Below are 25,349 nucleotides of genomic sequence, written 5' to 3' on the forward strand. Positions count from 1 at the left end.
TTAGAGATACAGGGTGTTGAAGCTGTTAAAAAAAATGATTTTTTGTTTATGTCTCCGGAATCTATTAACCGATCTCAATAAAATTTGGTATAGATAATGTATGATAGTAGACCTTACACTCCCTAAAATATGAGCTTTGAAGGTTCAACCAGTGGTGTACAACTGGACAGGGATCAACCCTTTTTTACAAAAAAACCTACGCCACTGCATTTTCTTCAAGTCATTGTAACATATTTATATTCTAATGCACAAAATACGTAAAAAAGGTGACTTTAATTTTTCCCCTAAGATTCGCCGTTTTCACGTTATTCATACCAACACAATCCCTTTGTGGCAGACACTTTTAACCATAATATTACAAGAATATTTATGTTTATGCTTAAAAGTAAGTGCAATTTGTAAGCACATCAACAAAATTATTTTCACTTCTTATTACACCACCTGTGAGTGTTCCTGGCGCGTTTTAGTTTTCCCTGAAGGCCTAATACTCTTTACAAATAAGAACAATTTAAATCAAAATAATAATAAAAATATATTTACCAAGCAACAGCAACTAAACAAGAAACTAAATTAACGTTACGTATTTACAACAATTGTTCAAAATGCGAACCACCCACATCGATACATTTCTGACATCTTCTATTAATGGAATTGGAGCTAATATCATTAGGTGGTTTTCTTTTAATTCATTACACCAGTCTTCTATTCGTTACAGCAGTTGTGGTCGTGTATCTGTTGGAGTAGAATAACCTCAAACATAGAAATCCAGGTGGTTTAGATATGGCAGTCTAGCTGGCAAAGATACTGGACCCTCTGCACCATTATGGTTGATATTGGCATTTGATCTTTTATCTATCCATCGCCCCATATAATTTTCATTACGCCATTCTTATATTATTATCCCAAAATGCACAGCAGTACCATCCATTGTATCCAGCTATTTTGTCGTATATTTAATGGAACATCCTCTAATAATTCAAATAGATAGTTTTCTAGAAAGTTTAGAAATGACTGGAAATTTAGACGAAGTGGCAAGAAGAAAGGTCCACAAACTTTATTGCGAATTATTCCGAGCCACACGTCCACAGAAAATTTGTGTTAAAAAGGTCTTGTCCGAATTTCATAAGGATTTTCTTGTGACCAAATATGCAGATTGTGAAAATTCACTACCCCTCGCCTTTGGTAAATGTACATTTATTATTATTATTATTATTATTTAAGTCGTTCTTATTTGTAAAGATAGTGGGTGGAAACGAGTGTAAAGAATTTTGTTGATGTTCTTACAGATTCCACTTACTTTTAAGCATAAACATAAATATTCTTGTAATATTATGGTTAGAAATGTCTGCACAATGGGATTGTATTGATATGAATAACTTGAAAATGGCGAATCTTAGGGAAAAAATTCAAGTTACCTTTTTTACATATTTTGTGCATCAGAATATAAATCCGTTACAATAACTTGTAAAAATGCAGTGGCATAGGTTTTTTTTATAAAAAAGGGGGGTGACCCTGTCCAGTTGTACACCACTGGTTAAACCTTTAGAGTTCATATTTTAGGGAATACAAGGCCTACTATCGTAGATTAACTACCAAATTTTATTGAAGTCGATTGATAGATTCCTTTTTTAACAACTTTAACACCCTGTATCTCTAAAACGGGGCCGTTCCAGACCTATGTTTATAAGGCAAACTCTTGTTATTTTAAAGAGGTCTATCTGCCCTCGAAGTTTACTGCATAAAATTCGGACCACCCTGTATAACCTAAGTTGAAAATATACATTTTAGATACAATACACTGTTAAGTCCTTCACAAGTTTTGTTTGAACTTTTTTTCTGTTATTAGCATAGCAACGCCAGTATAAAGGACGCCATCTTGAAATTTTTAAATTGTCATAACTTCTGAATGCCTTAATCGATTCCAATAAATGATGGCTCATTTTAAGTAACTATTAATAAAATTTATATTTATGATAATGGAATAAAAATAATATTTTCTTGCGCAACGGTAGACGACGCTAATGAGAAGTTATATAATTGTCTCTGCTTACTAAAAAAATTAAATGCAACAATATAGACATTTTTTCATTGCTTAATAGACCATTCATTAAGGAAAACAAATACACAAATCGGAGGTCGATATCTTTTTCGTTTTCCAGTTATTACTAAAATAGTGAAGTTGTGCTAGAACATCCTCCGTTATTTAGTTCTCTAAATAACATTGACATAGTCCAAGCCAAAATAAAATTGTAATTAATTGTAAAACTACACCTGTCTTGTCCTTAAAAAGAACTTGCTTTATTTTTAAATTTTTTAAAATGTAGGTACAATTTTTAATTTTTTTATTAATTCCAAATATCTGAGTATTTATAATGATTATTATTTCCATAACGAGGCAGGCTATGCCCTATGAAAATAGACAACTGAAAAATTATGCCAAACGAAATGTGACAGCTCTAGCTACGTACAAAAATATTGTTATTTGTATTGGAAAAGTACTTGTGAACAAGGAAAATACCTTTTACGTATATGAAAGCGTATATGTTGGCAGTTTATTTTTAATGTTTGGAAAATGCCGTTATAGCTTCAAGCGAATACGCTTTGCGATACCTTCGTAGAATACGCTACTCCAGAGAAGTATTTTAGCGTTTATCCAGACGCCACTACATTCTGTAAGAAGACATCGCTGTGCAAGAACGGAAGATAATATTATTGTGTTGGTTTGTGTTCATGTAAATCCCCAAATAAGTGTTAGGGAATTAGTTACAGACCTGGGAATTTCATATGGAACACAAGTACTTTTCTCACATGAATGACACTAATTTTGCACCAAGCAAGAGCTGTCACATATCGTTTGACATAATTGTTCATTTGTCTATTTTCATAGGACCTAGCCTGCCTCGTTATGGAAACAATAATTATAAATACTTAGATATTTGAAATTAATAAAAAAATGAAAAATTGTACCTACATAAAAAAATTTAAAAATAAAGCAAATAATTTTTAAGGACAAGATTGGTATTGTTTTACAATTAATTACAATTATATCATAAATATAAATTTTATTAATAGTTCTTTAAAATGAGCCAACGTTTATTGAAATCAATTAAGGCATTTAGAAGTTATGACAATTTAAAAATTTCAAGATGGCGTCCTTCATACTGGCGTTGCTATGATAATAATAATAAAAAGTTCAAACAAAACTTGTGAAGGGTTAAACAGTGTATCTAAAAAGTGTAATTTCTTCTTCGGTTGTATAGGCGAAATTTCGAAAAACCGACAATTCTCTGTAACACTATAGCAGTTGCGCCCCCTAGCGGTGAAGTTACAAACTTGGAAATGTTTTAAATCAATTTCTTTTGGCTGTATTTGTTAATAGATATTTTACCCCATAATTGTAGCACGTCTAGTTTCCTATATACAGCCGCTCGATATCGTTAATGGATCACCCTGTATATGTGTGTTGATTTTAATTTTTATTTTTAATTAAGCTGTAAATTGTTCCATACAAACCTCTTTTATGTCTTACCTTGTACTTTGTTATCCCTGGCCAGCTGTTTGTAGACACTTGTTACATATCAGACAATATCAGAAAACCTCAGGAGTCGGTACCTCTATATTTACACACAAATACACTTTGGAATGAATAGAGAGTTTGAAATTCAATAGTGTTTATTCAAAAATTTGTTATATAACTTTATACATACTTGATAACTTTATAAACTCAAATTAGGAATGCCTTATAATATGTAATAATTTTTCCACAACAAAGAATATTTTAATAACAAAATTTTTTTCGGCTCAGCTTACAAACAATATAAATCAAATCAAATCAAATCAAATCATTTATTGTTGTCTATACATTAAAATGTTTACACAAGTCAAAGAAAGAAAAACACAAAAGATACAACATATAAGCAATACTACACTAAAGCTAAAAAACACATTCAGATAAATATAACGTAAACAGCATAAAAAATTGAATATTACGAACATACATTAAATATCTAAAAACTGGTCAGCAAGGAACTCATCAAAATTGTAAAACGCTTTTCTCTTAAGATATTTTCTAATTCTGGCCTTAAAACAGTCTGAATTTAGCGAATCTCAGATGGAAGTCTATTAAAGAATTTAATGCAAAAATAATTTGTGCCATCTCTGGATTTCGCTAATCTATGAAATGTAGGCCTAATATTGTGTCGTTCTAGGAATAATTATAAAAAAAATTAACTATTAACTAACTTTATTTGATCTATGTAATACTGAATAAGTCTCCTTATATTATTTGTTGCCTATTAGACAGGGGCATCTCTTATATCTACACAGGAACGAAAATAATTCAGACTAAAGTAAAATGGCTGTTCATTTGACAGATTTTGTCAGAGCTCGTGAAAATAGTAAATATTTAAGTTACAAGTGATTGGATTATGCTTATTTATGTACAGGTAAGTCCTGTGGTTTATTATTTATACTTTGCAAAGATTTGATGCAAGAGAAAGCATGATTTATTGATAGCTAGCAATCTTATAGTGCAGTGTTTTAGGTACCTGGTACTTTGTAAAATTTGAAGTTTTCTTTGCTGGAAACTACGTAGAGGCCTTGCAGACTATTTATGGGGCCACTGGAAATTGCTTTGGAACTGCTTTATATTGCTGGTAGCAGAAAATTTTCCTGGGATGACAAAGTAACTTTCTCTGGACTCTGGCAAACTGTGAATTTAACTGGTGAGTGTTTAATTTTCTTTCTTGGACTGTTTTTTCTTGCTTTATTTATAATTTTTAGGGAGTTGCCTCTCCACGCTGTACATCTTGCAAAACCCAAAACCTGTAACCAATCAATATTTTTGTTTTTCTCATCCTTCCTGAATATTCTGTCCCTAGCTTTGCTTAAGGAAGTTTATCTGTTTTGGAATTAACGAACAAATATTCATAAAAAAATTAATATAAGCTTATTAATATGAAGAAAATCCTTAAAAAAAATTATGACTAGTTTGGATACCTAAGAGACGAGATATTAATAAAATATTTTTTCACGATTTAGGACAGTCTTATGAGAATGCAGATTTTTTTGGTCTTTCCACTTAGAATGCGCAACAATTGACGAACAGTTTGCACAGCAACTTGTATAAATAGGAAACCGATATCTAAGGAACCGTATGACAGCTCATAGAAATCGATTAGGTACTTGTAAGATCTTCATCTTCATCCAGTGGTTGGTCCTAATAAGTCCCATAGCACTGCGGCCTAATTAGGCCTATTGTGCGTCCCACTACTAGTCCTATTCAGCAAGTAGATTTGTCCTTTTTACAAAGTCCAAAAGCTTCCTTGCTGACACTTCTCTCAGTTCCTTGGGTTCCAAATAGGGTCTCCCAAGGAGCGCCATTCTGCTACGTGCAAATCCCGGGCACTCGCCCAGGATATGCAGAGAAGTTTCATCCGCCGATTCACATCCTCGGCAGACCGGACTGTCTACAAGCTTTAGCTTATGTAGATGTTTCCTAAAGTGACAGTGTCCCGTTATGAGTCCTGTCACTCTCCTGAGCCGGATTCTGTTCAAGCTCAGTAGATCATTCGCTCTTTCCTTCGAAAGATACTCCATAAGCTCCTTAGAATGACTATGTCCTGGCTTTGAAGTCCAGTATTTCCTGTGTTCTGTCTCAGTCCATTTGCCCAGAGCCCGCCTGACCACACTGGGAGATGTGCCACAGAAGGGCTCCAGGCCAATGAACTCTGTCTCGGATCCCTTCCTAGCAAGTTCATCCGCTTTCTCATTTCCACAAATGCCTTTGTGCCCTGGCACCGAACATAGTCTGACTGTATTGTTGGTGGCCAGTTCAGTCAGCATTTGTAAACAATCCCACACCAATTTTGAAATTACCTTGTGTGTGGCTAAAGCTTTAATTACAGCTTGACTGACTACTTGTAAGATACATAATTTATAATAATTCTCCTTCAAACTGCTGCCGTTGACTAACTTATCTTCCATATGCGTGATAGCGGCAACGCCGCGGTCTCGACGTAGCGTATTATTTGAAATTCGCAGGTGTCCAAACACACAGAATGATCGAAGGGGAGCGAGCGAACGCCGAGATGAGCGCGCCAGCCAAGTGCAACGCTGCCAAATCTAAAAGCTTACTACTTTCATCACTAGCGAATCTACAGAAACTTTTGTTAGACTTTAGACGTACCTCCGTACCCAATAAACCTCCTTAAAGTCCATACACCGAATTTTTCAGTCTTTGGATGTCACTTTTGATCACTTTTTCACAACACTACTTACAACCAACACATTTTTAACAAATGTCTTTTTGTTTTTATATACAATTCTATAAATTAATTAATAAAATATTCTTTATTTTATTTTTTTTAGGTCATCTCCGGTTATTCTTACAAAGCCACCTTTAACTTTGACATTTGTGAAATTTATTATAAAATTTGACAATTGATGAAAATTTTCATGTTATGGTTTATGTTGGATTGAGATATATTCTTCAAGTTTACTCGTCTTCCTACGATATTTATACCAGATTAATCTATAGATTTTAAACTTTCATTCGATATAAGACATTCTAGGTTTAGAATTCCTTTTTCTCTATGTACTGAGTACTAACAAGTGTCGACGTCATGCATTTTATGAAAATTTATTCTGTACTTGAGAATAAAATTAAAAGATTATTATTTGTATACTATGTAATATCATTGATCATTCTAGTTTTATATCCAGAATATCCATATTAACAATTTTATACAAATTTGGTGTTGCTATAATAATAATTAAAATTTTTATATGACTAAGTTCGGTCAGGCAATATTTTCATATGAGTTTCTACATGAGCATTTCAAATTCGTTATAATTTATATACAGGGTGTCCTGTTCATGTTTCAAAAAAACTTCTGTGCAAGTTCCTCATGGGAAAATAATAGGGGTAGTTCATGTAAAGTTGTTTTCTTAGACGCCCTGTTTTCGAGATAGTGTGTTGAAGTTGTTACTTTCCAAATGATTTTCCTTAATTATGTTTAAATCGGATAAAGATAAAAATGTCAAAATTTGTACACGAGTAAACATCAACTGTACATTAAGAATAATGTGCAAATGGTTTCTTTCTGAAAAGCAGTGTCGAAGATACAGGTAATTGAAGGGGTACAAAAGGTATACTTATCGAAATTCGGTAGCATGTACTATTTTCGAGAAAAATGAAGTTGCATTTTTTTGCTCACATAAAGCGGCACAAATACATAACAAAATATTAAATTGAAAGAGGACCTTACCATTGAATGAGCTGAAAATATTTAGCTACCAACAGTATTTGCATTTAAGACTATAATTTTAATTTCTTACGTATCACATGAGACAGTTAAATTGTAAATTATTTTATTAACCAAAAAAAAAAAAAAATTAAAATTTATTTTAAGTTTCAGATTGTTGTAAAAACATTTAAAAAAGTAAATCAAAATAAACAGATTATGGTAATTAATTATCTATTATTAACTAATTTTAGATTTTGTAAACTACTACACTACCATTACTGAACAATTGTTGAATGGACTGAATTGTTGATGGACATGAATGCTTAAAAAAAGTGATAAAAACAGAAAAATATTAGGAAACAGACTCGGAGACATACAGAACAAAACAGTCGCACAATTAAATAAATGTGCAAACTCGAAATACTACAGTAGATACTGAGATTGACCCCCATTTCCTTCTACGCAACTTCATTTTTCTCGAAAATGATACATGCTACCGGATTTCGACATGTATACCTTTTTTTGTAGTATGCTTTAGAGTTTGCAGAACCGTTTAGAAATGTAATAAATTTTGACTTTTAACGTATTTTTTTTCGATTGTACCCCTCCAATTACCTGTATCGGCGACACTGCTTTTCAGAGTGAAACCGTTTGCACATTATTCTTAACGCACAGTTGATGTTTACTCTTGTACAAATTTTGATATTTTTATCTTTAGCCGATGTAAAGATAATTAAGGAAAACCATTTGGAAAGTAACAACTTCAAATAGAATGTCTAAGAAAAAAACTTTACATGAACTACCCCTATTATTTTTCCGTGAGGAACTTGCACACAAGTTTTTTTGAAACATGAACGGGACACCCTGTATATATGCGTACACACATCCGACGAATTAGTTATTTTCGTGCCTAATTTTATTGAAATAATTCGTAAAAACAATAAAATACAATAAAAATGCTGGATAAAAGTAACAAAGTTGAGGTTATTAAATTTAGTACAACTTATTATAAAAACTGTTCAAAATGACCACCGTTATTTAATTAACCTTTATTGTAGCAACAAAGGTTAATTCAGGGAAGAAAGTTAAAGGGCACACTTTGCAGTTTCTTTTTTTAAACATTTATGGCATTTCGGATATGCCTCCACAACTCAGTTGTGTTAGATGTGGAAATCATACACTGTTGTTTTCAAAGTACCCCAAAGATAATAGTCGCAAGGTGTTAAGTTTGGTGAACAGGCCAGTTGACAGGAAATTGTTCCCTCTACCGATTCATCGACGAGGGAAGAATCTTTGGTTCAGATACTCCCAGACATTTAGAGTGAAATGTGGTGGAGCGCCATCATGCATAAACCACACGTTAGTGCTAAGTAATAACAGCACATCTTCCAATAACTCGGGTTTTGCAAAAATTCTAGATAAAATTCCCCATTCAGTCTATTGGGTAGAATAACAGGGCCAATAATAATGCTATAGTCAATCTACAAAATCAGAGCCTATTAGCACTTTGTTAAGTTAGGCTATTGATTATGTCTTAAAAAGCAGGGTACTAAGAAACTACAGCGTTGATGGGTTTTTATTGCATGAATAGTTCAAATGGTTATTCAGAAAGAAAAAACCGTGGAGTGCTATTAAATTAGAGGGTGGAAATTGGAGATAGGGGTGAAAATGCAACCCTTACGGTTTTTTGAGTATATCTCGAAAATGAAGCAAAATTTGAGGGTATTGCACAGGAAAAATTTTGTAGATAATGAGATTTTCAATCGAAATAGCTTATTTAAAAAATTTAAAAAAATTATTTACTACAAAATATATTAAAAACAATTTAACAAAAAAAATTCAAAAAATTCAATTTTTTATTTTTTTTTACTTTTATGCAAATAACTTTTTTCTGAGCAGAGATAGGTATAGGCATTGCTTTATAGAAAAAAAAATTTATAAAATTTCCTTCAAAAACAAGAGGTTGTAGAGTATTTTTGGATGAAAATTGATTGATATATGGCCGCTCAAACTTAGCCAATGTTTCGATTTTCGTCGCGTTTACCCTTATATGTTTTAATTCTCATTTTTTGCAAAAAAGGAAGGAAATAAGACATTCAAGGATTTTCATCACATCTTGTTCGAAGGGTCATTAAAAATGAAAAAACCGCGGGATGTTATTAAATTAGAGGGTTGAAATTGAAGATAGGCATGAAAAACCACTTTTGCAGTTTTTTAAATATAGCACGAAAACGAAGCAAAATTTCAGTATATAGCATAGGAAAAATTTTGTAGAGAATTGAATTTCTCATCGAAATGGCTTATTTGAAAAATGTAAATGGAAAATTTTATGCAAAAAATCGTTAATAAAGAATTTTAAAGAAAGCAAAAAATAAGAATTTTTAATTTTTTTACTTTTTGAATAAAATAATTTAGCAAAAACTTCAGAATTTAAGTACAATAAAGTTTATTAATAATGTATATACAGTGTGTCCACGGATGGAGTTGACAAGAGGAGAAACTTTTGTCTTTGACTTTATCGAAAAATGTCACTCTTTATAAAAAGTTCTGCCCCTTGAAAAAATGAGTCTCTCATACAAACGTCTTAGGTTAGATATATAGGGTGCTCATAAATTAAAAAACATGAAAATACTCAAAAGAGAAGTCCCATTATTTATTATTTTACACAACATTTTTATAAAACAAATCTGTTTATAACCTCAAATAATGTCCTAATACAAATTTTAAAATAAAAATTTCAATTCTGACTTATACTCTATATGTATAGCTACTTCCCACATCAAAAATTAAAATTTTGATTTTAAAATTTGTATTAAGACATTATTTGAGGTTATAACAGATTTATTCTATAAAAATGTTGTGTAAAATAATAAATAATGGTACTTTTCTCTCGAGTATTTTTGAACGTCTTATTTCCTTCATTTTTAGCAAAAAATGAGAATTAAAACGTATGAGAGTAAACGCGACGAAAATCGAAAAATCGAAAAGTTTTTGCGGCCATATATCAGTCAATTTTCATCCAAAAATACTTTACAACCTCTTGTTTTGAAGGAAATTTTGTCTACTGTTTTTTCTATGAAGCAATGCCTATACCTATCTTTACTCAAAAAAAAATAAAAAATTGAATTTTTTGAATTTTTTTTGTTAAATTGTTTTTAATATATTTTGTAGTAAATAAATTTTTTTAATTTTTTAAATAAGCTATTTCGATTGAAAATCTCATTATTTTCTCATTTAAAAAATATTTATTTATACCCAAACTGCTTATTTAATAAAAATTCTATAAGACGTCGAAAAACTTCCAAATAATACCATCAAAAAAAAATAGTTGTCATTACCTGAAAGAGGAAAAAGTTATGAAGGGATATTATCACCATGCATCAATTTTGCAGTTGTAAGTTATAACCAGAGAGTGGACAATTTGTGTCTTTAACCTTGAACATAGATATGTCATTCATAAACCTAGATACATTACCCATGACGCAGTGGCGTGTCGGGCATGCATCGGAAATTTACGTGATAATTCACGAAAATTCCACGGTACATACATTTTTAGGCGTTATAAAATATATAGAAAATCAGAAATTGTATACTACATATTTATTAAGTAAAGTTCGGTTAAAAATAGTGTCGTTCTTTTAATTAGAAATTAGGAGTCAATGTAACGAATATCCTCAGGCGACGCACATGATAGAATAGTCCAACTCACGCTCCATTCATAACAGGGCTGCAGTTTGAATTCTGACCAATAGGAATTCGATAAACGCAACCGATGTCGACGGATGGACTAGAGATGGGCGCGAGTGTCATTTCATTTCTTTAGAACTAAATTAACTTAATTATTTTCTCGTTATTTAACCTGTTCACATGATTTATGGATTTTAAATAAAGGGTACAAATCTTCGCGAGGATAATACGATATATTTGCTATACATAATAATTATATTTTGCATAGTTTATACACAAAACATTTTTGAACGCGTACACATCTCTACCAAAATGTGACCTATTCTTCGGGTTAAAGACACACATTGTCCGCTCTCTAGTTATAACACCAAAATGTGTAGATTGAAACCAAAAGTCCACACCCCAAAAATAATCAAATTCGAATAATACGTACTTGAGTTATTTACAAAATTCAAAAAATTTTCATGAACTTTGAGGTCAAACAAATCAATTTTGGATATATGTGAATTAGCTTAAATCTGCCTATTTTGAATCCACGAATCTGTGGTCTTCCGTTGTACACTTTATACTGGGACAACCTGTATATCAGATTATTGTAGTGTCTTACTTCTAAAATGTTAACTTCTTGTTCCCTATTATTTAAGTCAATTTTATCTTTTTCATAATCAGTGGAATTAGACCCTAGCTCTTTTTGTTTTTCTTCCAACCGTGACTGACAAAAAGTTAACTGTGTTGAAGCCTGATTACTTTCAGTACAAGCTCTTGCTGCTTCTTGTTTCGCATTCATCAATTGTTCTTGAAGTGTTTCTGCCTCACCATCTTCATTTACTTCCATTCCAGCACTAATTGCTTCAAATTTTCTTTGAGATAATGCAAATGCCTCATTATCTTTTGCATCATCTTTTTTTAAACTCTCAAATAATAATTTTACTTTATTTAGTTCCTGTTCTTTTTCCTGTAAAATTTTACTATCATCTTTTAAATTTTTCTCTAGTTGATTCTTTTTTTTCTGTTCTGTATTAATACTCTCCTTTATTGTTTTAACAGAAGCATTAGCTTTGGCTTCTTGCTTTTCTTTTTCTTTTAATTGCGATTCTAGATCTTGAAGTTTTATACTGTCATCCTGAAATATATGATTTATAAGCTTTTTAATTATTATTAAATAACAAAATTTTTCATTTTATTAAACAATTTAAGATTCTTATATAAAATTATAAATTAGTATAAAATTTCAATGGGACGAAGTCATAATGAAGAAAAACGGAGGCCACACAACAAACATGCATATCAAATAATATTAACAAATGACACATACAAGAACTCATGAAAATTCAACAGATAAAAGGTACAACCCGTCCCTGGAATAAACATGTCAACGAAAATCTACGCTACGAACAAGGCCAATGCCACGACAGGACACTCTCTTAGCAAGACTGATTTCGGAGCCTCACTGTAGAGGACCAGTGAATGGACTCTGCTCATGACTGAAGTACCAGCACCCGATCGTTTCGCAACAACAAAAGTTTCGCGAGTTGAGATATGCACAAATGGAGTTGGAGCCCAGGCACACTAGTGATGGCTTGAGCCTGGCAAGGACAAGTTGCTGAACCCATTCCACGCAACCTGTACAGGACCAGATAGGTAGTAGAACAGATGGGAAATAATATGTACATCGACATCGTCAATTGCGAAGGCTTGCACGTACATATTTACGTCCTACGCCTCCGAGGCTCGATGATCAACAATAAGATAAACTGGATATACCTGATGTACCGAAGGAACTCGTAGCATAAGTTACGGGGCATTTTGCCTAGAACCCGGGCAGAAGAGTGAATAGCATAGTCAATGGGGGATCTCTGTGTATCCATTTTTATTTTAATACCTACATTCAGTTTTTCTCAGCTTTTGTGAGAAAAACATTCAAGTTAGGTTTAATTTGCAGATTCCTTTGCGCCAGCAGTAATCGAACCAGCAAATTTTTGTTACAAAAAAAAACAAAAAAAAACGGAGCCAACAGTGTCACAACCAACTGATTCAACCTGGTGTATAGTCTTTCCGATATCAATTGAAGAACGAAGAGGACTGACCATGAGATTTTTTTAATTTTTTTTTACAAAAATGTTCTATTGCTTATTCCAAAAAAAGTTTAAACTAAAGCATCCATGAATGCATCATGTGAAAAAATAAGTATATGGAGATAAAGAGATGAAACTTTGCAGAGTTGTCAGAGACCTGAAAATTGATTGAAACTGTGGGATCAAGTAGGTGATAATATGATGAGGATAAAAAGTCCCCATGGGCCCGACCATCTCTTATGCACGGAGATACGTGAGCTGAAAGTCACTCAATATAGCCAAATCTGCACTTAGCGTTACCCAAAGTCAACGGCGTGGACGCGACAAATGCTTGACCCCATGTGTGTATGTTAAGTATAATTTATTTATTTATGGAGAAGGGACAAACACAGGCTTTATAGCCCAAAACAATGTCCACAAATTACTTAAAGGTAATTGAATATAAAAGTACAGAAATAATTATTATAATAGAAAATGTTAATTTACAATAATAGTTCCCTTTAAAAATCTTTTAAAACTAATGAGCGAGGAATGAAAGATATCTAGAGTACTATAGTATAAGTTAAAATGTATGCATATTCTGTTTATAGGAGAGTTTTGACCAGAATTAGTTCGATAAAAAGTCTTATGAAACAGTGCATTTACTCTAAAAACATGTAAACAGATCATGGCTAATAAATCTGAGGAATCAAGAAAATCATTGAGAAGCTTATACAAAAATACTGCTTCAGCAATAATTCTTCAATTTTCCAATGAAATAATATGATAATGATTTCGTAACATCGTGCTACAATGAAAAGAATACACATCACTCTCCTTGTAGTGTAAATATCTCATAAATCTGTTCTGTATGGCCTCAAGTCGAGACTTATATATGGTATATTGAGGACTCCATACAATAGATGCAAAATTGATTATGCTGTGCACGTTTGCCAAATATAGATTTAATAGCAAAAATCAATATAAAATTTTTGCAAACTCTGACAATAAAACCAAGCATTTTGTTGCTTTTTAAAGTTATATAATCAATATTTGAAGAAAAACTCATTTTCCTGTCAAAGACAACCCCGAGATATTTTATTTCTTCAATTTGATTTAAAATATTCTTAATAAAGTTATAATTATTAGAGTATATATTTTGGTTACGGGTAAAACAAATATAGAAACATTTACTTAGATTTAATTGAAGCTTGTTCAATTTACAGTTTAAAGAAAGAGTTTAAATCTTCCTGGTAGGCAATACAATTATCGGAATTATTTATTTGAGAGTAAATCTTCAAATCGTCTGCGTAGAGTAAAAATTTACAAAATTTGAAACAATGACAGATATCGTTGATATAGATTAAAAATAGTAAAGGTCCCAAATGTGATCCCTGAGGAACACGTGACATTGCAACGGAGGGGGGAGATTTATAACCACTACTAGTTACTAATTGCGACCTGTTGAAAATATAAGAGGTAAGCCATCTCAGTAGGTTACCATGTACACCAATTTCAGACAATTTAGATATAAGTATATTATGATTAATTTTATCGAGTGCTTTGCTAAAATCTGAGTCTGGCTATCCACGTGTAATATATTGGGAGTATATTACTAAATTGGATTTAATAGATCTATGCGGAAAAAATCCATGTTGCTCAATAATTATAGACAATTTAAGTAAGCTAAGTAAATGCTTATAACATACGCTCAAAAATTTTGCTAAGAATATTTAATTTACTAATTGGCCGATAGCTGGAAACTTCATTTTTATCACCTTTTTTGTAAATAGGAATCACAAAAGCTTGCTTCCATGTGTCAGGAAAATCTCCTTCAAGAGACTTGTTTAAATAACAAAGTGAGAGGGTTACAAAGGGAATTTGCAAATTTTTTACAAAAAATTGAGGGAATACCGTCAGGTCTGGCCCCTTTGTTTTCATCCAGTATATTAGAGTATTTAATACTTCGTCTCTCGTTACAATTACATTGTTAATATTATTGATATTATTGAAGTTATTGATTTTAATAGGACACTGGTCATACGGTTCATAAACACTTTGAAAAAAATTGGCAAAATGCGTACAAATGTCTACACCATTAAAAATAAAATTATCGCCATGTTTAATAGAATTAGGAAAAGAATCATGACCTTTTTGAGAACAAGCATACTGCCAAAATTTTTTAGTATTTTTAGGTATCGCATCTTCTAAAGATTTTATATAATTACAATAATCTTTACATACAGGGTCGGAAAGTCCCCATGGTTCATCAGCCGTTACGTGAGAGCGATAAAGTAAGTCATAGAAATCCGTGCGATAGAGAAAGATGGCTATAATGAAGGCGTCTAATAGTCACTGCCCATTTCGCCCTTCCACAAATAAGAAGTGGATCTTATTTTTGGAAGGGCTAAATGGATGGTGACTATTAGACGCCTTCATTATAGCCATCTTTCTCTATCGCACGGATTTCTGACTTTGTTTATCGCTCTCACGTAACGGCCGATGAACCATGAGGACTTTCCGACCCTGTATAAGTTTCTTAGACCTATGCCTTAAAGTACAGAACAATCTATAATCAGATTCATTTCTATAAGTTTTCCATTTTTTATGAAATTTTATTTTTTCTTTAATAACAATAGTATTGTTTGAAAAGTAGAAAGGAAACTTCTTATTCACAATTTTCTTAGGAACGTAATTAGTTACAACATTAATTAATTTTCTCGTAAAAAGTAGATAAAAATTAATTTATATTTTTGTTCATAAAAAGATCATACCAATTGATATTTTCCAAATAATTATTGATTGTAATGTAATTAGTTTTCTTAAAGTTGGGTATAAGTATTGTTAGACTTTAGTGATTTAATTAAAGGACAAGAGAAAATAAATTCAAGACATGGATGATGAGCGTCCTCATCAACAAATGAACTGTTGCAATATTGTAAACTATACCGGGTGATTCAGTTTGGTATTCGCGGCCTTGTATCTCTTTTATTTTAACAAATACCTATAACAAACCCTATATATTTTTAAATCGCTGCTCAAACTCTATCAAATGACATTATTAGATCCATGGTAACATATGTCAAAATTGCTACAGTCAACTGTTTTTATTCAAATGGCACACTATATATTTTTTTATCAATTCTGGAAGATATTTTTTTTTCTGCGTTCAGCTATGTAAGGAAGTCTATAGTTTCATTAGAAATATTGCTAGAAAAACAGCAAAAAAGATGAACCCTACTTTTCGTAACTTTATTCTAAAAAATGACCAGCTGCGGAAACAAGTTATTATGTTTTTTAAAGTAACATATTTTATTTTTAACACGATAATAATATAACAATTTAAAACAATGCTTATTTCAAATGTTCAAAATGACCTCCATTTGCTTCCAAACACAGAACAGCTCTGTTTATCACTCCTTCTCTACAAACACATTCTACTGTTTCTTCATTTAATCTCCGACATTCTACTCTTATTATGTTTTTAAGATAAATATCATTTAGGTAAGACCAAAGAAAGAAATCTATAGGGGTGAGACCCGGAGATCTAGCAGGCCATTTAACATCTTTATCGAATGTTCTTCATCTCTTGCCCTTCCGAGTTTAAAAACTCTTCTTTTCTTTTGAGAACTTCCATCTGCCGCCAAATTTCTGGCTAACTTTTCGAAAATTTTTTCTGATGGAAGTTGTCTCTGCGGAAAATGATAAATCTATAAATACCTGGCAGCTTTAGCGTTCTTTCAGCCTTTTCCTTAAATTAAAATCATATCTAGCTTTTCTTGGTTACTGTAAGTATTCATGTTATAATTATTAGTTATAGATATAATAGGTAGGTACAAAATGTCAATTATTTTGACAAACCGTTATTTAGAAACGTTCAAATTCAGCTGTTTCCGTAGCTGGCTATAATTTTTCAGAATAAAGCTAACTTAAGTAGGGTTCATCATTTTTGCTGTTTTTCTAGCAATATTTCTAATGAAACTATAGACTTTCTATATATACGCGATAATTTTTAAGATGCAAGCGCTCCAAGCGGCTAAAGCGGTAAGCTCCGAAACAAGGCAAGTTTGACCTTGGCGTTCGGTTTTATGTTTACACATTAATTTGAACATCTATTTTATTTGCCATTATTATTCGTAATTTTGTTATTGGACTTTTGTGTTATTTTATAGGTTTCAAATATTTTATAAATATATTTTAAGGCAAGTATTTATGTCTACCTTGTTTGTTTCTACTGTTTCTAGCATTACAATTTAATATACCTTTTTTTAGGTTATAACTATGAAGTTATCCCTTGTGGAATATATTTCCTATTTAAATGCCAACAAAAATTCTCGTTGTATATCAGAAGGAGAGGCAGTTTTTAACGCTGGTCATGTGGTACTATGTGGGAAAATTGGGCAAAGTGATTTAAATTTAGAAATTTATTTATTCACTGTGTCTCCAAACAAGTGCCCTTACTAAGAACCGTCATGAAATTCAGGGAGTATTGTCTATCGACAATAATAATTTGAAAATTTCCTCAATGGTTTGTAGTTGTAAGGCTGGAAGAAGTGGTAGATGCAAACATATATCTGCCGTATTAATTTTGTGTACAAGGTGTATTTTAGTGTAATTAGGAAAGGCGTAATCATGCCGTTGCAATTTTAATGGTCATTGATCATTGTCTTATTTTGTGTTTCCTTTTCTGCTTGTTTTCTTATGTTTTAGGGAAGATGTGGAGAAAATGGAAACTGTATCCCAGACGGATATAAAATGTATGTGGGCTTCACAAAAACATGATACAAAGGAAAAGTATAGGGCAGTACCCATCCAGGATATGGCATGTTTGTCAAATAAAGTAGTGTACCGTGAATCTATTGACACAGAGAATATTTTAAAACGGTTTATTGAACAAATTCCAAGTTCCTCGCTTGCAAAACATAAGTACAAATGTTTGTAGCATTACGATTCTATTTATTCATTGTTGTTGTTGCAGTGCTGGTAGAAGAATTAATATAGAAACTGTTGAGCTAGTAACCGAAATCACAAATTATAGCAGTATTATGTTAAATAATGCTTGCCAAAGTGTTTTGATGCTAGAGTTGTCCACGACACCAATCAATTTTTATGACGATTGCTGCAAAGTCACATATAATGAAATTTTTGGTACTGGAGAGGTAGATATGTATATTAATAGTATACAGAATACACCATTATGGAATGAAGAAAGAAAGTATCGAGTAACAGGTTCTCGAATATATGAAATGTACACATATGCAAAAAAAGACTGGGAAAAAAAATCCTATACATATTTTTGGCCCAAACATTTTTGTAATAAATTTACTATGCATGGTATTAAACATGAAAAGCAAGCAAAAAAAGTAGTCTCCAAAAATTTGGCACTAGATATTAAGGACTTTGGTATGATAGTATCAAACTCAAATCGATGGCTAAGTTATTCTCCTGATGGCGTTATTTTCGAAAATGGGATACCCATTGCTGTTTTGGAAATAAAATGTATTTTTGCAGGTAAAAAACCTTTTATTGCAATATGTTCAATAAACAAATAAGTGAAGAGCCCTACAGACTTTGTGCCATTCATGTGAACAAAACTGTACGGACCAAATCATGTGAACCAAAGTTGTACATAATCTAACCAAAGCAGATATTGCAAGGCATTTAAATTTTCACCACATTGCATGTTCGATACATACGTGCAAGTCCGTGCCGTCCAATTTGCGTGTATTGAATGAAGCCTGTGGGGTCCATTAATTTAATGTACTACCTAAACAATAAATAACTAAACTACATATTTATAAAAAAATTTACAGTACAACGATAATATAAATCTTTCTTCTAGATATATACATTTTTTTAGGTCGCCAAGCAAATATCAAAGAAACCTTACAAAGCGTGAAGTATTTGGAAACGATTGATGGCAATTTAAAATTTAAAAAATGTCACAAGTATCATGGTCAAGTTCAACTTGGAATGGCTATTTTAAATTTAAATTTGTTATTTGGTTTTATACAGCTCCTTTGACAACAGTTTTGAAATAGTTTAAGTTTACTTTGATTACTATTTTTGTAATCTTCTGTAGTAAACTGTTTATTTTTTAGAAATGGAGGCCTTATTAATTTAATATTAAAATTAGCACATATATCATCTATTAAAAAACCCTTATCAACCATGATACAATCTTTACCCATATCCAACTTTGAAAGAAGGCTGCAATTTTCAAATATATGTTTATCGGAGGCACGGCCGCCATAAGCGTCACTTACAAAACTTATTAGACCCCCAGTGGAAATTCCGATCATAACTTTTACAGTGTGTTCCTTTATAATGGGAATAGAATTTTATTCGACAGCACAGACACTTGGGTTGTTGAATGTAAATTTCAGTACAGTCTAAAATTATTCTTACGTCTTGAAATTCCATAAAACGTTTTGGCATATTTCTTTGTATTCCTTAGATGAAGGAAAGTGAATTAGTGGCCTTAATACTGAGGCCAATAGTGGTATCATTTCAATGATGTAAGTTTTACATAAATTAGGTGTTATTAAAAAAAGTGGATAATATACAGCATAGGTTAAATTTGTCTTTAATTTGATAAACGTCAAAATTACCCTTTCTGTAACCGAGAGTTTATGTTGCCTTTTAGCAATAATTATTTGTGTTACATCTTTTATAATTAAATTTAATGTAATAAAGCTGTTTATACCCGTAAAACTATTTAGAGCACTATATGTGGTTATTAAATCACAGTGTTAACTTTTCAGGAGTGTTCACTTGAACAGCAAAATCAGAAAAATTTTTAGGTCCACTATATTCAGGTTGATAATGGAGAAGTGATAACAATGTTTCAGCTGCTTCTGTTTCTTCTGTAGTAGGTGTAACCTCAGTGCCGTCTTGTTCACAGTTTTCTAATGACTTGGCTTCTGATACTTCTATTATAGTAGACTTAATTTCTCTTCCTTCTATTCTTTTTAAACGAGATAATCCTGAGCTACCTGTCAGATTATTTGAAATATTTGTCAGTTGCGACTTGACAATGGGTAGGTTTTCTGATGGAAATGCATTCCTTTTCAAACTCTTGTTTTTCTTTGATGAAAATCTATAAGATAAACAATAATTAATTAACTGTTCTTTACTCTGGAGTTAGACAGTCACAAAGTATATGCTCAACAGTCTGGAGAATATAGATAAGTTAGATAACTTATATACGTACATTGTACATAGACATTAATTTTCATTATTACAGAATTTCATTAGTAAAAGTTTGATTGAAAAACTTAATTACACATTAGTACTTATTACATTACACAAAAAAGTCTAATTACCGAAGTAATCATGTTCCTTAAAATGACGGGAGAAGACGCACACATTTTTTGACACGGATTTTCCAATTTTTAGATTTAATATCCATGCTTTCCGTACATCTATAAGTTTTCGATTTCCAGATTTTGTTGTCCAGTGAATTTTATTTCTACCAGCTGGCGGAAAAAGATGAAAACTTAATTCTTGATTTTTCTTGGATCACGAAGAGCAACCATGAACTGAACAATAATAGTTCAACAGTTTCTTCTTTTTATCCATAACTGCTGAAGTTTTCCTCACATTATTTTCATAAAATAACAGTGTTCAAAAAACAAACACTGAACACAGTTTTAAATAAAATACAATATGAACTGTCACAAACACACAAGAAATAAGAAATGTTTACTTTGTTTCGCTAGTATCACTTGTCACTGCCAAAGCGCGAGCTCTTATATCTTATATTCGCGAATAGCTGAACGCAAAAAAAAATATCTTCCAGAATTGATAAAAAAAATATATAGTGTGCCATTTAAAGAAAAACAATTGATTATAGCAATTTTGACACGTTTCCATGGAGACGATGTGATAATGTCATTTGATAGAGTTTGAGCGGCGATTTAAAAATATATAGGGTTTATTATAGCTATTTGTTAAAATAAAAGAGATACAAGGCCGTGAATATCAAACTGAATCACCCGGTATATGTTATCACAATTAGATAAAATTAAATCGAATAATCTATTGCTAATATTTAATACTGAATTAAATTGTTTTAACCCACAATAGGAAAATGTGTCTATTAATGTAAAAGATCTTTGATCAACATTTAAATGAGTGAAGTGTATACAAATATTTACAGAGACCCAATTGACCATAGGTAAATTGAAATCACCATATATGAGAAATATGTCATCAGGTAGAGAAGTAAACAGTTTATAAAGATTATTACTAAAGCAAGCAGCGGCATAAATGTCAGCTGGAGGTAAATAAACGCAGCATAAATGTATTTTAACTCTCTTGTCGACTACAAGTGATACCCATATATCTTCCGCTTCACTTTGCCAATCAAATTTTCTCAGTGCCTGTATATCAGATCGTACTGCCACCAGCACCCCACCTCCATCACGATGACCACTATCAGAACTATTGCGATCACGCCGAAATACAGAGTGGCTATTAGTAAAAATTTCACTATCGGACAAACTATTGTTCAACCAGTACTCCGTTAGAAAAATCAGGTCGGCATTACTGTTCACTGTACTTCACTGTACTCACTGTACTGATCACTGTAATGTTTCAATATCCAAGTAGACAATCCTCGATGATGCAATACGCCCTCGAGAACATTGGATTGAGGTTATATTATTATACAGAAAGACACGTGACTCCATTTGCGAATCGTTTGTATAATCCTACACCACAGGAACTAAAAGCAGTCACCTATATTGACTGCAGTTCCATAGATTTTGAGACGAGCTCTTGTTCTAAAGCACTAAGACAATCACACTGTGTCCACAAAGGTAAAGATTTGGTAAAGCCTTCAATGATAGTTACCTACTCCTGATGGATTACATTCAAGGTCTTTATTTTTCAAATTCAGCTAACAACTATGCCAGAATTCTCCTGAACGAGTTTAATAGAGCTGTTAATGGAATGCGAGACTGTTTTCGACAACAAGATATATGTACTGTAGATAGTGGATATCGAGATGCTATTCCTACCTTCCATAGAATTGGTTTGAATACGAAAATGACACCACCACTACAGCCAAATCAGACTCAATTCTCAACTGAAGAGGCAAATGAGTCAAGACTAATAACCAAAACAAGATGGATAGTAGAGGCTCGAAACGGACATCTCCAAAGAATATTCAAGTTTTTTTCTTACACATATTCCAAATATGAGTGATTTTCTTCGAATTGCGGGAGCTATAATAAATAAATATATCAGAATTATCACGATGGCAAGCACAGATGAAAATCTAGCTGATAGATTGCTGATTCAAGTGCAAGAAGTTAACTTTGTTCAGGCAAGAGTAAAAATAGAGAACCTGGGGTGCCGAAGAGCACAATAGGTTGAATTAACAGCTGGCAGAATTGATCATGATGAGGAAGAAGATGAAGAACGCACTTTTTCCTTGGATGAAAATACACATGAACCAGCTCACGTATTTCCGAAACCGTGGATAGGCGGTGGTCGGGCCCATGGGGACTTTTGATCTGCATTATATCACCTACTTGATCCCACAATTTCAAGCAATTTGACAAAAAGTCTTTTTCCATTAGTTTTGTGCGGGGTCGTTTATAAACACAGTATTTGTGGACCTTTATAACAATAATTATTATAGTCCAGGCGATATCTGTTTCGGGTTGGATAAAACGCATATGATCGGAGATTTTTGCTTTAACGGCTTCTAAATAACATCAGAAATGATAATATTTCTATGCAAATAAAAAAAAAACGTGGGCTTAATTGTTATTACAAAAAAGTATAAAAAAGATAGCAAAAAAATTCAGTTTTTTATTGGATTTCTCGTCGACAACTTAGCAACTATTCATTTTACACAAAAATGGAAGAAGAGAAAAGTTTTGTAATTAAATTTTGATCAAGATAGAGTTAGTTGCAATTCGAAAAAGTAATTATTGTTATTGCAAAAATCGGGAAAATCATTAAAAAATTGCAAAAAATGCTAGTTTATTTGTCAATTTTTTTCAGACACTTGAATAATACCTAGGATCTTCATACTTTTCCCAATTAAACTTCTTAGTGCATAAAATCATCACACCAAATTTCATCCAATTCGGTTCGATAGTTTTTACATAACACCTAATTATTTAAATTATTTTTTTTAATTAAAAAAAAAAATTTTTAAATTTTCAAAATCAAATTTCTAAAAATCTAAAGCCTTTGAATAATTGAAACTTTCACCACAAAAAGAAGAGCTATCAAGCTTTAAAATGGTTTTTGAAAAATTCAAATCGGACGATTAGGTGAGTCGTGGTTTAAACATTTTCGCAATTTTCACGCTTGTAAACAACTGCAATAATTTAATGCTTTTTTCAAATTTTTTTTTATTTTAAAATATGGTTTGAAAGTACTCGGAAAGACGAGTATTTTAAAAAAGAACCTGATGATCTGCCCATTAATTTCGGAGTTATAGCCCGTTAAAATTAACCCTTATATACAGCAAAACTATAAGGGTATAAGGGCTGTTTTTTGAACTAATAGGTTTGTCATTCCAAGTACTTTCCAGATATAAATTTTCAAAATTTGTAATCACGGGCGTCCCATTTAAAATGTCACTCAAATATATTCAAGACTGGGTGAAATCAATGAATTATCAGTGGTGGGGGGAGCAAACACACAGCTACTCCGATCTGAATTCTCGAGTTCAAAACTGCGACACTTGGAAAAATGTCACTTATCTCAGCTTCTAATGGACCAATTTTGATGATGTTTTTTTAAATCGATGTCTCACAACTTAAAAAATTCAATTATCATATTTTCAACTACCTTTTATTATTAATTATTGGACTTTTGACATGCCGATAAACAGTTACTTTAAAAAATGATTAACTGAATTGAATTGAATTGAAAACTAAATTTTTTAAATGATTTTTCTGATTTTTGCAATAACAATAATTATTTTTTTGAATTGCAACTATATCTTGATCAAAATTTAATTACAAAACTATTTTTCCTTTTCCATTTTTGTCTAAAATGAATAATTGCTAAGTTGTCGACGAGAAATCCAAGAAAAAAATGATTTTTTTTGCTTTTATATACTTTTTATACTTTTTTGCAATAACAATTAAGCCCACGTTTTTTTTTATTTGCATAGAAAAATTATCATTTCTGATGTTATTTAGAAGCCGTTAAAGCAAAAATCTCCGATCATATGCGTTTTACCCAAGTATACCCTTTTTAAAACAGATACCGCCTGGACTATTATGGGTGCAATATAGGCACTCAAAAATAAGTCACAGTGTAACCTTTTCATAAATAATTACTAAAATAACTATTAAAAATTCATATAAAACCAGTAGTTTTGTTTGTCTTACTGAAAGCCTGTTAACCAGTGATTTCAAAGCACTCCTAAACCTGGTTATTATAAATTAACCTTTTGATACAATAATGAATACTGCTGTTTGTCACACTACTGGTGTTAACAAAAGTTCATATTAACTTGGTTGTTTTAAATACTTTGCTTGTGTTAATTATCTGCTTCCATTATGTTTTAACTAACTTTTTTATTTTTAGTTAGAGTAAGGTTTAATACCCTTCTGGGATACAGTTTGTTCAAACCTATCAAAAATACATTTAATATATTCCATCATTGCATCTTTTGTGTGTAACACATGATTTAGTCAGTAATTTTATATTTTCCTTTTAATATATTTCATCACAGCATTATTTGTGTGTAATGCATGATTTAGTCAGTAATTTTATCTTTTCCTTTTAAACCTTTATTTTACATCATTTAAATATCAAAAATACATGAAAGAATGAAAATATTTATCTCACACTGTTATGTATGTTAAATTTAAATATGAGGCAAAAATTTCACAGATAAAGTTTAGTGTACCGAAAAGCCGGCAAAAATGTTTTAAGGTACAACCACATGTGGTCTTTACAAAATGATAGACTAGGTCCCTGGCCATGTAATATCGGCAATTACAAAATTTTTTACTTGGGACATTTTTTATTACGAAATTTGTCAAAAATCACAAATGTATGTTTTATTACTTTTTCACACACACCTCGCGATATCTCCGGAATCAATCTAGATATTAAAAAACTTTTTTTTTTGCAATCGATAAAGGAAGTGTGGGCGCAGGTAACTGCGGTAATGTCGTTAGTATGAAAAAGTTAGTTTTTTTTGTAAAACTAGAAGAAACTTTAATATTAACATTTTTTGCGGAACTATTTCGAGTAAGCGAGAAACTTTTTTGTTTTAAATAATTTTGCTATACTATCTGTGTACGAAATAAGGCCAAAGCTTCAAAAAAGTTTTTAAAAAAAATAATGACTATTCCGAATCTTATAGTTTTCGAGTTGT

The 25,349-nt window shown here is 31.6% G+C and overlaps 2 protein-coding genes across 2 annotated transcripts in view; one reads left to right on the top strand and one right to left on the bottom strand.

Annotated features, from left to right (window-relative positions):
- LOC108916181 (structural maintenance of chromosomes protein 2-like) overlaps window positions 1-12,547 on the bottom strand; it is a gene marked incomplete at its 3' end in the record, with an annotated part of 42,266 nt that extends 29,719 nt beyond the window's left edge. Inside the window, exons 1-2 of the mRNA XM_018722387.1 lie at window positions 12,428-12,547; window positions 11,542-12,057 (exon numbers count right to left, since the gene is read on the bottom strand). Of these exons, the coding sequence (XP_018577903.1) occupies window positions 11,542-12,057; window positions 12,428-12,547 (636 nt within the window). The remainder of the gene's footprint in view (window positions 1-11,541; window positions 12,058-12,427) is intronic.
- Window positions 12,548-17,420: 4,873 nt separating this feature from the next.
- LOC108916182 lies at window positions 17,421-19,043 on the top strand. Its single transcript, XM_018722388.1, has 3 exons — window positions 17,421-17,914; window positions 17,967-18,499; window positions 18,849-19,043. Exons 1-3 carry the CDS (start codon window positions 17,715-17,717, stop codon window positions 19,010-19,012), a joined length of 897 nt encoding a protein of 298 aa, XP_018577904.1. The 5' UTR covers window positions 17,421-17,714; the 3' UTR covers window positions 19,013-19,043.
- Window positions 19,044-25,349: the final 6,306 nt, after the last annotated feature.

The sequence above is a fragment of the Anoplophora glabripennis genome, unplaced genomic scaffold, assembly GCF_000390285.2.
Source record: "Anoplophora glabripennis isolate ALB-LARVAE unplaced genomic scaffold, Agla_2.0 scaffold1474, whole genome shotgun sequence".
Lineage (NCBI taxonomy): Eukaryota > Metazoa > Arthropoda > Insecta > Coleoptera > Cerambycidae > Anoplophora > Anoplophora glabripennis.